We start from the raw sequence: 18,517 nt of genomic DNA on the forward strand, positions 1-18,517 counted from the left end.
CTGAAGATGGAAGAGGAGTGGGGAGGGGTTGGGGCTAAGGCTCTGTACACAGATCCTGGTTAGAGCTGCTCAGAAATTGGAATTTTTGTTTCATGGTAAATTCCAAAACTTGAGTGTTCCCCCTTCACCCCTCCCCCCGCCCCTTCAAACTGAAAAACCAAACTTTCTCATGGAACAAAAATTTGCCCCAAAATTTTGATTTGGAAAAAGGTTAAAAAGTTTAATTTTTTAGCCATTTATATTCTGTTCCGTAAGTAGTTTTCTGAGTTGCTCTAATAGTGGCCCGTGCAGACGGCTGGCTGTGCTGGGGCAGGGAGCAGTGCCCCGCACAGGGCTGTGGCAGTCAATATGTGCTGGAGGGCTCTGAAAGGCAGTGAGTGCCCTTCCCCGTGTTTGCCTGGAGGCTGTGCACCACTGTTCCCCCATGGTTATGTGGCACAATCTGATACTTCTATTCAGCTGTCTGAAGTATTATAATTAGTCATGGCAGAGTTCCTGTGAAGATTCCCCTCAAGTACAGGAGTTTCTGTCCAAGGAACTGGTCTTACCTTTCCGGTCGGGTTTGAGGTTGCGGTTGACCGGAGGGGGTTGGATTTCGCTCAGCCGCCTGTGGCACTGGGAAATGGCTCCTCCTTTATGGACTGGGAGGGTCGTCGAGGACAATCCCAGCAGGTCAAAGTGGTGTGGACCAGGGCTCATGGGGATGTAGAGATTCTGGGAATTGTCATTCGCTTTCTCCATGTTCAGCAGGGATGAGGAGCCTGGGTTCATTGGGACATAATTGTCCTCGGAGTCAGCACTGTGGGAGCGAGCCACTGCGGCTCTGGCTTGCTGCAAAGCACAGGGAAGTCAAGGGTCAAGAGGATATTTAGTGTGGTATGGAATACGAGCAGCAGTATTCTCACTGTGGCCTAGACTCCAGAGTATAATCCCTCCAGTGATGAGCTGCCAAAAACTTAACAACGGGTTCCCTCCTCACCCCATGCAGGGGTCGTTGCCCACCCCTGCCCCCCAGGACTCCTGCCCCATCCAACCGCCCCGCATTCCTTGACGCCCCCCCGGGACCCCTGCCTTATCCACCTCCCTCCCCTGTCCCCTGACTGCCCCCAGAACCGGGCAGAAGGGTCTCATGGGCCACCGTAGTGGGTGCCCACCCCACCCCTAAGAGCGAGAGGGACCTGCTGGGGGCGAGGTAGGGAGTCCCGGTGGTGCTTACCTGGGGCAGCTCCCAGGAAGCATCCGGCAGGTCCCTCTGGTTCCTAGGGGCGGGGGAGCGTAGCTGGGGGGGAGCAGGGGGAGCGGCCGCTTCCCCACTGATCACATCAAAAGTGGCGCCTTAGGCGCCGACGCCCTGGGTGCTCCGGAGCACCCACCAGCAGCTCCCCACCCCGTGCCCGGCCCCAGCTCATCTCCGCTCCACTCCGCCTCCTCCCCTGAACCCACCGCCCTGCTCTGCTTCTCCGCGCCGCCCCCAGCTTCCCACGAATCAGCTGTTTGGCGGGAAGCCGGGGAGGACTGAGAAGCAGGCTGTGGCTTCCCACTCAGGCCGAGGGTGGCGGAGGTGAGCTGGGGCGGGGAACGGTTCCCCTGCACCCCCCCACCCCCGGGTTACCTGCTGCGGCGCGGGTGGCCCTCCTCGCGTCCTCCACCCCAGCTCACCTCCGCCTCCCTGGGCCTGAGTGTGAAGCTGCTGCTTGCTTCTCAGCCTGCCCCGGCTTCCCGTGCGAACAGCTGATTCGCAGGAAGCCTGGGGGGCAGAGAAGCACAGTGGGGCGGCGCATTCACGGGAGGAGGTGGAGGCGGAGCAGAGGTGAGGTGAGCTGGGGCCGGGGGTGGGGTGGGGAACTGCTGATGGGTGCTCTGCACCCACCAAATTTTCCCCGGGGATGCTCCAGGGCTGGAGCACCCGTGGAGTCGGCGCCTAAGGCGCCACTTTTGGCTGGTTAAATTTAGAAGCCCTTTTAGAACCGGTTGTCCCTAGCGGAACAACCAGTTCTAAAAGGGCTTCTGAATTTAACAACCAGTTCTAGAGAACCGGTGCGAACCGGCTCCAGCTCACCACTGAATCCCTCCCTGTCACAGTGAGCAGACATTTACACTGGAGATGGGATCAAAGCTGCCAAATTCACGTCAGCCTTTGGATCTGAACGTCAAACAGTTCCCAGTTCAGGGGAGTTCTGGTGTTGATTCTCAACCTTTCTTTGCTCCCATTCAGCTGTAATTTCTGGGCTAGCCTTTAGTGCTAGAGAGAAGCAGAGCTACCTTTAATATTACAATTGATTTCCAGCATTGCCTAAGGTATGCTAGGCACTTTCCAAACAGGGAAAGAGAAAACAATCCCTGCCCCAAGGAGCTGACATTTTCTGTCCTCCTTAGCGAGTGTCTTTGCTTGACCCAAGTGCTCCGTAGCTCCTGTCAGCTTTCCCCCAGCTCCTGGTTTTAATAATCCCTCTGCGCTAGTTTCCACTTGGGTTAAGGTGAAACCCATCCCTTTGGTATCAGGTCTCCTCCTTTCCTTAAGGAATCTCTAATAAATTTAAACCTCCCCACTACAACATCTTCTCATCCTCACGTTGAGACCCTGATGGTTCCCTGACTAGCTGGCCCAGGTGTGGCGCTAACCCCAGCATGCTAATTTAGCTTCCAAGACCTCCTTCCTACACCTCCCTATGTCATTTATACCAATATGTACCACAACCACAGGATCCTCCCCAGCACTCTGTGGATGTTCGTCTAGATGTCCGTCTAGATGTCCATTGAGACCCAACTTCACAGCCAGTAGGGAAGTAAACAAGGCTACCTCACCACATTTCCCATTATCAGTATTTCTAGTGACCATGTCTCCAACCACAACTCTATCCAGTTTCCGGATGTGACATCGCTACATGAGGAATGATCAGATTCCTCTACCTCTCTTGGAAGGCAGGGCCCATCCATTGGCCCTTCCACTACACTTTAGCCACCTCCCATCATGACACTGGCTCCCTTACAGGGATGGTTGGGACAGCCTGCTGTGAGGTGGACTGGATTTACAGTGTCCCTATAATGGCCTGTAAATAACTCGGCATCTCAATTCCTCCAGCTCAGGAACTCTGGCTTTTCAAGATGCTGTAGTTAGGCACTGAGTATCACAAGGATATTGAGCTGGGAGGATGGTTTGAATTCCCAGATCTGGACCCGTTTGTGTGGCCTCAGAGCATGATTGCAGAAGGTCTGCAAACTCAGAAATGAGCTTTTTCATTTCCACTGTGAATTTTGCACACAGCTCTGATAATGATCTTTATCAAAACATCTCACTGAGCTCCAAGTTCAGGGTGGGGATTAAAGATGGGATGGTGGAATCCATCCAGATAAACTCACGCAAACTTCAAACTGAACTGAACCTTCTCGGAGGTTAGAAAATAGTTCAGCTAACTCTGTTTCTCATGTATCTCTGCATGTCCTGGCTCCAGCCATGACAGAAATGCAGTGCAAGAGGCTGGTTTAATGGTATTTCCAGTTCAAAAGGAAGCAGGAAATATCAGAATTCTCATGATAGAGTCTGTGTTGGCAACATTTCCAGCCCAGCTCTGCAGAATCATAGATTCAGATTCATAGATTATATTTCCAGAAAAGACCATTAAATCATATAGTCTGACCCCCTATATATCACAGGCTCTTACATTTCACACAGTTACCCCTGCATAACTTGTGCTGGGCTAAAGCACATCTTCCATTAAGGCATCCAGTCGTGACCTGAAGACGTCAAGAGATGGAGAATCCACCACTTCCATTGGTAGTTTGCTTGAATGGTTAAAACGCAGGATGTTTACGGTTTGTGTAAGCATCCAAATCAAATCTCAGTTCTCAATAGTGTGAGCTTATCTAGCTACTAGGAAACAACTGTTAAGTTGGTCATCACCAGGATTGAACCAGACTTCCAGGGCTCCAGCATGAGCTGAAGGACGAAGGCTTCAATTCTGCTTTCACTGAAGTCAAAGCAAAACTTGCATTGAGTCAATGGAGCCAGCTCAAGCCCTAGGTCCCCAAGCTGGCAGCCGTGGCGGAGTCACAGTGACATTTTCAGTAAGGCACAAAATTCTACACTTGCCATGGAAGGCATGACCTGGCATGTACTTTGTATGGACGTCATTTTGTAGAACAAAATGGCATCCTCCATGCGCATTCAGGGGCCGGTCGGAATTGTACCGGAGGCAAAGCCAGTCCTGGGGCATGTAATGTGTGTGTTGCATAATGGATGGCAGACTCACTTCCTTTGTGGCTGAGGGGGACACATGACACACACTGACGAGTGGGTGATAGTGGCATCAGCTTACCAGATATGAGTTGAACCCGTCATTCACAGACTCTGCTGACTGAACTGTGCTGCTGCCACCATGCTGGGGGTATTCGTAAGTCTCACAGGAAGAAGCTGAAACACAAATCATGGATTCACAATACACACGGCGCCTGCTTGTGACTCCTCTAGTTCTAATAGTGCCCCTGACACATGGAGCCCTCAAAAGCTCACCTTTAACTATGGCTGGTTATTGCTATACCGTAAATGCTGTGTGTTTAGGTTAGCAGAGGATGGGTATCTGCGCAAGGAGTTCTGAAACTGTGCAAGTCTTCTCTCTTTTTTTTCTATCCCATCTCAAACAGGTTGGTCTAAGTACTCCACAGCCATTTTATTCATTTATCCTCACTGATGGCTAGTGAGGGTGGTAACAGCATTTGGCTGCAGCTGACCTAGCTCAGCCTGGAATGGGTGTCCTGGAGGGAAAGGCCCCACCTTACATTAACTATTCTCCTCGGCCAGTTAGTTCCTTGCAGCTTTACACTAAACATTTAAAAAGTGCATGGTGTGTGTGTCCAGCTGGAGATGGACCGACTCTGATTTTCAGAGGTGCTGAAGAACCACCGCTCCAGTCAGAGTCAATGGGAGCTGCAGCTGCTGTGAAAATCAGGCCTGGAGAGCACTGAAAATTACCTTTAGTTATCTCAGGTTGGGCGCCCAAACTTCGAGGCCTCCAAAATCAGTGGCAGCTTTTGAAAACATTGGCCATACGTTGAATTAAAAGTCAAATGTACCGGCAGGAGCTGAGAAAAATATGGGCCTGAAAGGCGGTGTTTTGATCTAGATCTGAACTTCCCCAAAGTTTGGGGGTGACTGAATCTGGGGTTTCGGTTCAGCCCTTTATGCAGACAAGAACCAACTACAGAATTTGGACATACCCAAAAATTCAGGAGTGTTCATATATGCCACAGGTCCATCCCCTTAATATGTAGCACCAGCTGCTCAGTTGGAATAAACCAGTGCACCTCCATTGATTTCAGTTGAACTATGCTGATCTACACAGGCTGAGCATCTGGCTCCACTTCTCTCTAAGGGAGTCAGCATCTTTGGCTGTACTGTTCAACTTGATATCTGGGGAAAAGATGCCTTGCCCCACCACACCCCCATTTAAATGTAACACTTACCTCGATGTAGTCTGCTGTTCTCCACTGCTGGTAACGTGTTCCTCCTGGGAATGGTAGCCGCCACGGAGACCATACCTATGCTTTCACCATTCGGCGGGCGCTGCTGGGGGCTGCCCCACCGTGACTCTATCTGCCCTGGTTTAGGGGGCCGGGGTGGGGGAGCAGCGGATGAATCACTGGAGGCCACGGCCAGCGTGTTGTGGTTCTTGTCCAGTGTGAATGTCCTTGGGATCTGGTATACAGAAAGAGGGGTGACGGGGATGTCATAGGAGTCCGTGGAGAGCTCCCCAAACTCCTTGCACAGGGTGTTGTTGGGAGTCTTAAAGGTATAGACCTCCTCGTTATCCGTGTCAGAGCCCGTGAGGCTGGCTTTGGTGTGAGTGTAAGAGCCAAAGCTCCGCGGGAGGTCGTAGGCACTGTCCCTGAGCTCTGAATTGTGTCTGCTGGGCTTCGGCAAGCTGTAGAATCCGTGGACTTGCCCGCCGACCCCGTTCACACAGTGTCCGTTGCCCTGGGAGAGTTTCTGAACGGCCGTGTCGCTCTTCATGAAGAATGAGGACCTTGTGGCTTGGGAGAAACTGGCGCTCCTAGGAAAGAGGAAAGGGTGTGGCTTAGCTCTCCGAGGCAGTGTGGCCAATGGCTACAGCAGGGGTCTGGGCATCTGGAGAGCCACTGACTTGCTCGGTGATCATGGGCAAGTCACGTGCTACACTCCCTGTGCCTCCCCAGCCTGTACAAGTGGAGAAAGACACCTGCCTCACTTGGCTCCACCACAGAGCAAAATCCCCTGAGGGGAAACCTGGGGGCAGCAACAGGAGGGGAGCAGGAAGGGAATTCAGAGGCACAGAGCTTTCATGGTTAACCTGGGATTTGAGCTGTAGGGGGCCAGCCCCCTGGCTGTGTACTAGGGCTGGACAAACTCCACCTCCCTGATGGTCCGATTCAGAGCCCTTCCCTGTGGAAGGTATGATTTGGTTGTGACAGAATGCACTCCTGTGTTCACACCCTATTGTTGTCATTTTTGTACAAAGTGTGCCTTGTGAGGTACCATTGGGAAACTCATAATTTGCAGGTCAGTCTTGTCCTGATAAAATATGTGTGGCAACATTGTATGTGAAGTTATAAGATTTTCCTATGTGATGTTATTACCCTCTGTTCCAAACCCCACAGCCCCGCCCAAACAGAAGTTGGCAAACAGGTCTGTCCTAACACAAAGGAAAGTATGCTCTGCTAAATTTGCATTTAAGTGGTAAACGGAGTCATCAAACAGGGAGGGAAAACAAAGGAAGTTCAAACAGGTGAAAAAAAAACCCAGTGGGGAACATCCTTCCACATAGACTCTGTGTCTCCTGGGTTTCAGCTGGAAATGTTTTTCAAGAGGGGGACTGAAACTATAAAAAGGGACAGGACAACACCCCCCCCCCCCCAGCACTTCTCTCTCCCTCCCTGTCCAGTGCATTCACTGCACCTGAAGAGACAAAGGAAGCAGCTGTTGGACTCTGGGAGAAGTGGTCCTGATGTAAAGAGTTTGGGCAGTAAGCCTGCTGAAATTATGTGGTGAGAAGACTTTGCTTTGAATCTTATATAGTTTCTTAAATTAGGCATCAGGAGGCGTTTTATCTTTATTTTTCATGTAACCATTTCTGATTTTTATGCCTTATTACTTGTACTCTCTTAAAATCTCTTTGTAGTTGATAAACTTGTTTTATTGTTTTATCTAATCCAGTGTGTTCAGGTTGACATAGCTGGGTCACTCCATTTGGGGTAGCAAGCTGTGTTCCCTCTAAGATGCACGCTTACCCGGCCACACAGGAACCCATCAAAGGCTGCACATCAGCAGCGCTGGCATACACACAGGGGAGCGTGGAGGACGTGTAGGGTGGGTGGGGGCAGTGGGGTGAGGTGATGGGGGTTTGGAGGAGCATGGAAAGTGCAGGGCTACGAGGGTGGGGGGGGGGGAAACGAGATGCCTCTCTCCTGGCCCAAGCTCCGTGGCTGCGGCAGAGATGGGAGAGACGTCTCTCTCCCAACTCCAGGGCCGGAGGAGTCCTTTCACCCCACCGCAGCCCCGGAGCTGGGGGAGCCTTGGGAGTCAAGAGACTTTGGCTCTTTCTCCAGCTCTGCCATTCAGTTTCTTGGGAAGTCACCTCACTCCACGCTGTGCCTCAGTTTCCCCATTTTCGAGATGGGAATAATGATATTGACCTTCCTCTGCAAAACACTTTGAGATTTATAAATGAAAAGCACTAAATCTGGTTGGCTTTTATATTTGTGTTTTAAAAGGAAATTACCAAAACTAGGACTAATGGAAATGTTTTTGTGACTGTTTTCGTCGGATTTCCAATGACGACAATTCCCTGAGTGGTGAGTGTTGGGGGGCTGCAGGGTGAGGGGTTAAGGGGAGTGGGGTATGTTGGGGGCAATGTGGTGAGTTGTGGGCGTTGTAGGGGAAATGGGGATGTCGGGGGGTGGTGGGTAGTTTGGGGACAAAGAAAATTTTAGATTTCAGAATTGGGAAACGGGTCCCTAACCTCTTCTTCAACCAGGGTCCTGTGTGGCCTTGTTGTGCCCTGATAATAGTGTTCCAGGGAAGATTTTGCCTGCAGTAAATTACACAGCGGAGCTGAAATTTGTTTCTGAGGTGTGTAACTTTTGTACACGGGGTAGGCAAGGGCCAGCAAAAGGATGGTTTTGTTTCTATTTTAAGATCCAGGCATGTCTCCCACAATGTGTGCCGATAAAGGTGCTGCTGTTCACAGAAACCATCACAAGATGGCGCTAAGAAATAGACTCATTTGAACAAAGACTGAGCATCACAAGACAATGCTGAATTTCACCAAGTGGATACTCAGCCCTTGGAATTTGGTTCCTGGGTCCCAGCCGGGTATTTTGACTCTGACAGTGACTTACATCAGATGCCCCAGAGAAAGAGCCTTGCTTTGCCTTTCATCTGAGGATCTGAAAGTACTTTGCTAGGGTTAATTAGACAGTTCCCCCTAATGCTGCTGCCACATAGTGACTATTATCCCCATTTTACAGCTGGGTAAGACCCAGAGAGGTTACATGGGAACAGTACCAAGGAGCCCTGACACCTTGCTCTAGGGCTGTAACCATGCGTCAGGGAAGGAATTTTCTTCCAGACCCCTACTGGAGATCAGCTGATACCATGATCATGAAGGTTGACAGCCCTTATTATTTTTATCCCAGCTAATGTACCTGCAGATGCTTCTCTGGGCATTCGAATTATTTCTATAGAGTCCAGGTTAGAGCGGGGCAACATTTTTCGAGTGTAAATTTTTTCCAGTGAAAAATGCCGATCTGGTGACATGAAAATGTTTTGCGAATTCCTGTGCTGAAAACAAAACACAAAAATTCTTAATCTGGGCATGTTTCATTTCAACCTTTTCAAAATGAAATGTTTCAATATTTTCAGTCTGGAGCAACTTTTTGTTTAGAAATTTCCTATCATTTTACTTTTAAAAACAATTCAGAACCAATTTGAAAGGCTCAAAATCAAAACAAAACATGCTGTTCAACCCAAAACAAAGTTTCGTTTTACTTTTCGATTAACTGAACATTTGAAAAATTGTTTTCACTGCAGCCTGAAACTATTTCCTCACCCCCCCTCCAATTTTTCAGACTTATCAGTGAACCAAAAAATCCATTATTTGCACAGTGCTAGACCAGGTCACTGGCGTAAGGGGCCGTCTTATTCCTACTCCAAGGACATCTAGCCCTTGTTATCTTTCCTCCTTGTCTCAGATTCCTCTGTCACCAGGCTTGCAGAGGATGTGTGCAAAATGGTCTTTAGTCTCCAAGAGGCGTCTAACAGCTGGACCATGAGGAAGGTTATTTATAATGTTTCATTTATTCCATCTGAAGTTAATTTTTTTTATTGTTAGTGAAAGACAGATGCAGCAGGGAAATTCTGTGGGGACTCAGGAAAAGCCCCTGATCTCAGCAATCCAGTTGTGCTGTGACCTTTACTCCCGTCTTGTTCTCTCAGTAGTCCCTCCTCGTTGCTTATACTCTGCAAACCGGCTCTCCACTGTTTAAGGCAGCCCTTCCAGCTGGGAGGTGGGATGGCTGCCATTCTCCCATAAATACTTCACTGAACGTGACTGACAGCTGTGATGCAAACCAAGGTCTAGGGTACAGCAGGTTTGCACAGTCACCATATGAAACATCAGAAGGGTATCAAACAGCAGGCAAATCTACCCTTCCCTTGAAATAGAAAAATTGTTATTTTGTCCAGAAAGCTTTACATAAAGGTTAAAACTGGAAACGATGGGTCAGATTCATGCAGTGCAGAGGGACTAAAAAGCTGGGCAGCTTAGGATTCCTTTAGCTGGCATAGTCACTGCCAGCTCTTTTTGCTTTTTGCTGCCCCCTCTCAGCCACTCCAGCATAGGGGGCATGTCATGGACATAGAGAGGGAGAGAGGGCTTGGCCACAGTTCAGCTGCATGCTGGCAATCCCTAGCATTGGAACAGCCCCTGGAAGTCTTTACAGCTGGGTGTAATGTAGATGAGCCCCAAGGCTGCTCTAAATTATGCCATGGGCCACCCCACCCCACATCAGCCCTTGGGATCGGGGGGACATTAAGACAGTTTAGAGCCAGCATTGCCCTCTCTTCAGCTGCCTAGATTCACTGATGCAGTGAGGCTGACATCATGCCTTTGATCAAGGCACAATTCTCATTCATGTCAGTGATAGATATGTGAGATTAAGTGACTTGCCCAAGATCACATAGCCAGTCAGTGGCAGAGCTGGAAGTAGACTCCAGTTGTCTGTAGCCAACCGCCAGCGCTCCCTCTGGATATAGCTCTGAGGGTGGAATATCATTGCTGATGTTACAGGGTTTCCCCCTACGTTTGCCCATTGACCTCCTACTGTACCTTGTATTTTCTGATTTTCGACTCATACACTGGTGCAGGAAGAGATAGTCCTGTGGGGCGCTGGCAGACAAGGTGGTCTGGACGTGGTTGGCAGGTGAATCGAAAGTGAACAAGGTAGGTTGGCTGGAGTGGGCAGGAGCTGACGACTTGCGTTCTCTGAGCAGGTGGTGGTTGGAGCTGTTTAGCTCGGCTGGGGAGGAGCGCGGACCATGGCTCACCAAGGGAATGTTCCTCAGAGTATCTGTGTGAGAAAAATACAGTGAGGATTATTAGCATGTAAACAGCTAGCCCTTTCTAGCTATAGCTCTACAAGCACCATGCAAAGGCGGAGGAGGAAAGCGAGACGTACAGTGGCCTACCCAAGAACACTCACTGTGTTTTTGGGTCACCATCACCTGGCTCTGCAGGCAAGTGTTCGACCCCTAGGCCACACTCCACTGCCACTCAATTAGACACTTACTTTCAGTCATCAAAGTTATACCTGTCTAGAGATCTCAGCTGCGATGCACTTAAAAATAACCGTGCAAACGCCACCAATCCAATGGCAGCTTTGCAGGCAGTCCGAACGCTGAATGGGCCATGGGAGTTTAAACTGTATTCTCACCTCCAGATCATGACTAACACACATTGACGGGGCAGCAAGGGCAAACTTGTGTTCCCACCGCCCCTCAGGCTGTGGATAAAGACAAGATTTAATTCTCCAGGGTTGCCCATCTGGTGCCTTTCACAAGCACTAATGATTCATGCCAACTACAGAGAATTCTTTCCTGGGTATCTGGCTGGTGAATCTTGCCCATATGCTCAGGGTTTAGCAGATTGCCATATTTCAGGTCGGGAAGGAATTTTCCTCCAGGGCAGATTGGAAGAGGTCCTGGAGGTTTTTCGCCTTCCTCTGTAGCATGGGGCATGGGTCACTTGCTGGAGGATTCCCTGCTCCTTGAAGTCTTTAAACCACGATTCGAGGACTTCAATAGCTCAGACATAGGTGAGAGGTTTTTCGCAGGAGTGGGTGGGTGAGATTCTGTGGCCTGCGTTGTGCAGGAGGTCGGACTAGATGATCATAATGGTCCCGTCTGACCTAAATATCTATGAATCTATGAACCTTGTCCTTAATAATTTGAACTTTAGATTCTTTAGGAAAATGCTCAGGAGATGGTTTTGCTTATGGTTATTAGTGACATAGTCATGCAGGAACCCACCATATTCCTCAGCATGGGAAACACAGACAGTTATTGGTGCTGGCGTTAAATTAGTGAGTATCTGCTGACAAAGCCACCTAGGTGATCATAGAATCATAGACTATCAGGGTTGGAAGGGACCTCAGGAGGTCATCTAGTCCAACCCCCTGCTCAAAGCAGGACCAATCCCCAACTAAATCATCCCAGCCAGGGTTTTGTCAAGCCTGACCTTAAAAACCTCAAAGGGAGGAAATTCCACCACCTCCTTAGGTAACCCATTCCAGTGCTTCACCACCCTCCTAGTGAAAAAGTTTTTCCTAATATCCAACCTAAACCTCCCCCACTGCAACTTGAGACCATTACTCCTTGTTCTGTCATCTGCTACCACTGAGAACAGTATAGAGCCATCCTCTTTGGAACCCCCTTTCAGGTGGTTGAAAGCAGCTATCAAATCCCCCCCCCATTCTTCTCTTCTGCAGACTAAACAATCCCAGTTCCCTCAGCCTCTCCTCATAAGTCATGTGTTCTAGCCCCCTAATAATTTTTGTTACCCTCTGCTGGACGCTTTCCAATTTTTCCACATCCTTCTTCTAGTGTGGTGCCCAAAACTGGACACAGTACTCCAGATGAGGCCACACCAATGTTGAATAGAGGGGAACGATCACATCTCTCAATCTGCTGGCAATGCCCCTACTTATACAGCCCAAAATGCCGTTAGCCTTCTTGGCAACAAGGGCACATTGTTGATCATATCCAGCTTCTCGTCCACTGTAACCCCTAGATCCTTTTCTGCAGGACTGCTGCCTAGCCATTCGGTCCCTAGTCTGTAGCGGTGCATGGGATTCTTCCATCCTAAGTGCAGGACTCTGCACTTGTCCTTGTTGAACCTCATCAGATTACTTTTGGCCCAATCCTCTAATTTGTCTAGGTCCCTCTGTATGCCATCCCTACCCTCCACCGTATCTATCACTCCTCCCAGTTTAGTATCATCTGCAAACTTGCTGAGGGTGCAGTCCACGCCATCCTCCAGATCATTAATGAAGATATTGAACAAAACCGGCCCCAGGACCGACCCTTGGGGCACTCCACTTGATACCGGCTGCCAACTAGACATGGAGACATTGATCACTATCTGTTGAGCCCGACGATCTATCCAGCTTTCTATCCAGCTTATAATCCATTCATCCAGCCCATACTTCTTTAACTTGCTGGCAAGAATACTGTGGGAGACGTATCAAAAGCTTTGCTAAAGTCAAGGAATAACAAGTCCACTGCTTTTCCTTCATCCACAGAACCAATTATCTCATCATAGAGGCAATTCGATTAGTGATGTACACACACAAATACACCCAGGAACTGGAAACTGGGTCCAATGGTGCAACTATAAACTGGCAGCATCAAATGCCACCTTCTCTGCAGGGGAATATGGGGAAACAGAAGGAATTAAGTGGTTGTGGAGTAAATGGACTGAGGGCCGGGTCATGGAAGTCACCTAGCAGGAGGTTCTCAGCACTTGACAGGAATAGGAGGCTGTTTCTCCTCTCATTTACTCCAGTGAAAATCAGGAGAATGTTCCCTGAAGTCAAGAAGGTCACACTGGTGACAAACCAGCATGAGAGGAGAATATATTCAGGGTCTCTGCATAGGAAAGAATTAAACCAGGCTCCCACTGAAGGGCTCCTAAGGGCCTCTTTAAACAAGTTCTTTAGTTCCCAAGTTCTTGCCTTCAAGCTTAGCCCCAATTGATCCTGAGGAGGGAATACAAGAAGCAGGTGGCTGACTGCATTTGCCTTGCTGGGACATCCTGAGGCAAGGGAGCCTGATTCTTCCCTGCCTGGGGCAGCCATTCACACCTGTGCCCAGTGAGTCCACCATGTTACCAGCATACAGTGGAAGCATTTTATACCCTTTTTTGAGCTCACTTTTCATAGGGGTAAATGACTACACAAGGCACAAATCTGCTAGGAATCAGGCCTAACATCATCATGAACTCACTGGAACACCAGTTTACAAATGGGAGCTTTTAAATAGTGAGTTGTGTTTCTCATCCAAAGAACTCCCCAGAGGCGTTAGAGACAGGTGTTCAATATGCCTCACCACACACCTGTTTGGGATTATTACATCCTAGTTACAGCAGGGTAAACCGAGGCACAGAGAAGTGAGGTGTCTTGCCCAAGGTCACATATTGAGTCAATGGTAGAGCAGGAAGGCATTCCAGAGTCCTGATTCTCCTCTCCTACTGGTTTTATGGTGTAACTCCATTGATTCCAAGAGAGCTATTTCTGATTCACACCAGGTGAAGTGGGAAAAGATGCAAGACCTAACTCAAAGTCCCCTTCTCTAGCCACTACCTAACACTGCCTCTGCACTGTTGCTGAAGGAGAAAATACATTTTAAAATACTAACTCTATTTCCACCCAATACCTCTACAGCGATCCAGAGCCATCCCAGCTCTCCGATAAATGTGCTTCAAGCACTTGAACCAGGCATGAATTTTTACAGCCAGGCTGTAAGCCCCATAAAAACAAGGAAATATATATTGGAAAAGCAGAGCCAGTTTAGTTAAAGTGGTTTCAAGAGTTCCCAGGCGAGGCATGTAATCACAATACATATAAAACTCTAGTCATATGGTACTGAAGTCACCATTTTTATAGCTGTGATTTTAACTAATGTAGTGTTAATGGGAAAAGTGTCTGATTGACAGTCCTGGGGAATTAAATCCTCTCTCCATGGAGCCGGCACAGCACAGTCAACAACAGTGCAAACTGCTCGTTTGCCTCAACTGTGATCTGCCTGGACCACCCATAGGGATTCATAGATAAGGATTATGATCAGCCCGTCTGTCTTTCTGCAGTGTACAGGCCAAAGAACGTAACCCACGAATTCCCACACCGAGGGTATAACTTCTTGTCTGAACCGCAGCAGCTCTTTTACAAAGATATCTGGTCTTGATTTGAAAATGTCAGGTGATGGGGAATCTACCACTGCCCAAGGTTAATTGTTCCACTGTTACAAATTTGTACCTTGCGAGAGGAGAGACGGACAGCTCAGTCTCCATGTCCATTCAGTCCTGAACCTTGCGAGTTGAGATGGTGGATTTGTGAAGTGGACACCTGTGCACTAAGATCTGGACTTGGATCACAGCCTTAGTTCACACATGGCATCACTTCTGAACCAAACAAGCTGCCTGCCAGACTATGTGCCTGACATATAAATACGCAGAAGTAACAGGCCCCGGCCTGCAATTTTTGCCCAGGGAAAACTCCCAGTGAAGTCAAGAAATGGAGCCCACTGGTTGGTAGTGTTACTCTGTTTTGACCCAAGTGGCGAATCAAAGCCTGTGAGTGTTCCAGCAGCGACGAGAAACAGATGATAGAGGCTGATATTTCTTTGATGCAATCTTGTTTATTTACAAGGAATGTACAAAGTCCTGCTTCTCCAAACACAGGAGGAACCCAAAACAGGGGATAGCTTTATTGCTTACAGCTCTAAACCTCTTTTAGCCAGCACCAGACCCCAAAACTCTCTCTCCAGCTTCTTCCAGGGCTGTACCGTACTTATAGGCCTCAGCTTGAATTTACAATACTCAGCAAAAACTCTTCTGCCCACACAGTTTAAAACTCTCGGGCAGGGTCACATAACCCTTTTGTTTTAGGTGGAGGATTGTGATTAATTTATCCTTACAGTTATGTTAACTGAAGAGTGCATTCACATCCATTAATCTCAACAAAGTTTTAACTCAATCCATAACAAAGTTTCACCTAGTTCATAACAGTATTATAATAAGTATTATTATTTACACAGCACCCAAAGGTGTGTTAGGTGCTCTGGGCCAGAGCTTTAAAGATGTTTAGGTTCCTAACGATGGAAATAGGTTCCCAGTGGGATTTTCAAAAGTGTCTAGGCATCTAATTCTCCATGGGAGTTAAAAAGCTGGCCTTTTGCAACATGTAAGAAGGCAGAAGTTCAGACCCTGGTTCCCTGATCCGCCTACCGCTAGGGTTGCCGCTAGGGTTGCCAGCCATCCAGTTTTCAACTGGAACGCCCGGTTGAAAAGGAACTCTGGTGGCTCCGGTCAGCGCTGCTGATCGGGCTGCTAAAAGTCTGGTCAGCGGGGCAGCATGGCTAAGACAGGCTCCTTGCCTGCCCTGGCTCTGCGCGACTCCCAGGAACTGGCCAGAAGGTCCAGCTCCTAGGTGGAGAGGTGGCCAGGGGGGCTCTGAGTGTTGCCCCCACCCCGAGCACTAGCTCTGCAGTTCTCATTGGCCAGGAACTGCAGGCAATGGGAGCTGTGGGGGTGGTGCCTGTGAGCGAGGGCAGCACACAGAGCCTCCGTGGCCAAGCCTCCGCCTAGGGGCCGCAGGGACATGTCGCCACTGCCGGGAGCTACCAGAGGTAAGCGCTGCCTGGAGCCTGCACCCCGCACTCCTCCCGCACTCCAACGCCCTGCCCCAGCCCTGAGCCCCCTCCCGCACCCAAACTCCCTCCCAGAGCCTGCACCCTGCACCCCAATCCCCAGCCCTCCTGCACCACAAACCCCTCATCTCCAGCCTGCACCCCCCAGCCTGAGCACTCCGAACCCCTCATCCCCGGCCCCACCCCAGAGCCCACACCCCCAGCTGGAGCCCTCACCACCACACACCCTAACCCCCTGCCCCAGCCCAGAGCCCCCTCCCACACGCCAAACCCCTTATCCCCAACCCCACCCCAGAGCCCACACCCCCAACCGGAGCCCTCATCCCCTCCCGCACCCCAACCCCCTGCCCCAGCCCAGTGAAAATGAGCAAGTGAGCGAGGGTGGGGGACAGTAAATGACGGAGGGAGAGGGGCTGGAGTGAGCAGGGGGTGGGGCCTCAAGGCTGGGGGCGGGGCAAGGGTGGCTGGTTTTCTGCAGTCAGAAAGTTGGCAACCCTATGTACCGCTCTGGTCGTGTGCACCAGACGGAAAGCAGGTGTAACTAGCTGTTTGAAAATCCCACAGTGTTGGGGAAAGTCCAGGTAAAGTGAAGACCAGAGAACTGGCCACCCCAGCCTCCTAGCTTCGGTGTAGAGTGTGTGTCAGGGGCGTGACTGCAGATGGGGGTGTGGCTGGAGTGCAGCTCCGACGTACAAGATAAAACCTGCAAAGGGAGACTCTGATCTCCGTTATGCTGGCAAATACCACTGTAACTGAGATCAGAATTTTCCCAGTATAACCCAGGCCTGCCTGGGGTGCTGCTCTGTCCCCCTCTCGTGGCACCTAGCCCAGCTAGAGACTGAGGACTCTGCTACAGCCTTAGCTAAGAACAGGGTTTCTCAAATTTCATTGCACCCTGGCCCCCTTCTGACAACCAAAATTACAACACGACCCTAGGAAGGGGGACTGAAGCCCGAGACCCATCACTCAAGGCAGGGGGGCCAAAGCTCAAGCCTGCTGCTGTGAGGGGCACTAAAGCTTAAGGGCTTCAGCCCCAGGCAGTGGGGCTCAGACTTTGGCTTCAGCCCCGAGCTCCAGCAAGTCTAATGCCAGCCCTGGCGACCCCATTAAAATGGGGTTTGTGGTGGGGCAGCTGCCCCACCCCATGAGAGATAGGGCTAGAGTAGGCCAGAGCGGCTGTGCAGAAGGGCAGCCAATCAGGAAAAGGCCTACTGGGAGCCAATCAGGGCTAGGCTAGGCCCTATATAAAGGCTGCCCAGGAGGGGAGCAGGTAGTCTGTCCCAGACCTTTGTGGGGAAAGGTCTGTCTCCTGATAAGGAGACAGGTACCTTGGCTGGAGCAGTGCTGGGCAGGCTTGGGGAAGCATAGAAGGGCTCTGGCCCAATACCTGCCAGACTGTGGGCCCTGATAGAAAGGGCCTAGAGGGTGTAAAGGGCCAGAGGGGAAGTGGCCCAGGAACAGTTAGACAAGGGGAGAGAAGGAGGGCAGGGAGGCTGCCACTAGAGGGTCCCTGGGTTGGGACCCAGAGTAGTGGGCTGGCCTGGGTCTCCCCTCTTCTCTCTCCCCCTCCCCCTTACTCCTTGTACAGCACCTGACTGTGGAAGGGTGGCTGTGACAGACTGCAACCAGCCATTGAACAGAGGGGCTAGACTTGAGGGGTTGTGGTTGGCCACTGGGGCAGGAGCGAACTGGAAAGACTGCTGTTAACCCTCTTCCCTCCCCCCCCCCCCCCCCGGGAGGGGGTGAGTGTGGACTTGGGGGCACTGCTGGAGGGCAGTGTCCTGAAGAGGATGGTGTGAGCTGGGTGCAACATGGGTTGAGATGCTAATCGAGGGCAAGATGGACGTGACACCACCGGCAGAGGCCGCTCTGCATGAATTGAGCTAATTCCCAGCCTGAACAGGAGGAGGTGCTGTGGTGGTGAGTCACAACCCCGTCACAGGGTCCCAACCCACTTTGGGGTCCCGACCCACAGTTTAAGAACCTCTGGCTAAGAGCGAAATGTCTTTTAGCTCATATAGTAGGAGTAGCTCATACACGAAGTTTCAGGGATGCTGGGTTTGATCCTGCCTGCTGATGACTGGGGCGTGCTGACATTACACCAGCTCTAAAATGAGATTTTGATTAGTCCACACCCTTTTATCTTCCTCCATGATTATTAGTAAACACCTTCTAAACAATCCACTGTCTTTAACCATCACTTATCACAGGTAAGGTTTGTTGCTCCTAACTTGACCATGGGATCCTATTGAAAGAGAAAGTAAGAAACTGGGTGTTGTAAGTGAAAGTTGCTGTTATAAAGATCATGTTCCACCTGGGACATCACTGGAAGGACGAATGAAAGATCTTTGAATTTTATCTGTCTTCTCTAGATCCCCAAATCTGGGCCAGTTTCCAATCTAGATTGAAGTCAATACTGCTACTCTGGATTTATACTGGTAAAACTGAGATCAGAATAAAGAAAAGGAGGACTTGTGGCACCTTAGAGACTAACCAATTTATTTGAGCATGAACTTTCGTGAGAAACAGTACCTCCTCCCACCCCCACTGTCCTGCAGGACAGTG

At 50.0% G+C, this 18,517-nt stretch overlaps 1 protein-coding gene across 4 annotated transcripts in view; it reads right to left on the reverse strand.

The window, feature by feature from the left end:
* Positions 1-18,517, reverse strand: part of GAB2 (GRB2 associated binding protein 2) — a 181,807-nt gene that overhangs the window by 7,331 nt on the left and 155,959 nt on the right. For all 4 annotated transcript variants that reach the window (XM_048840633.2, XM_048840643.2, XM_075126281.1 and 1 more), the window contains 4 exons: positions 10,359-10,599; positions 5,461-6,047; positions 4,317-4,411; positions 549-831 (listed from right to left, as the gene is read on the reverse strand). In XM_048840633.2, the coding sequence (XP_048696590.1) occupies positions 549-831; positions 4,317-4,411; positions 5,461-6,047; positions 10,359-10,599 (1,206 nt within the window). The remainder of the gene's footprint in view (positions 1-548; positions 832-4,316; positions 4,412-5,460; positions 6,048-10,358; positions 10,600-18,517) is intronic.

Source organism: Caretta caretta, chromosome 1 (genome assembly GCF_965140235.1).
Source record: "Caretta caretta isolate rCarCar2 chromosome 1, rCarCar1.hap1, whole genome shotgun sequence".
Taxonomy (NCBI): Eukaryota; Metazoa; Chordata; order Testudines; family Cheloniidae; genus Caretta; species Caretta caretta.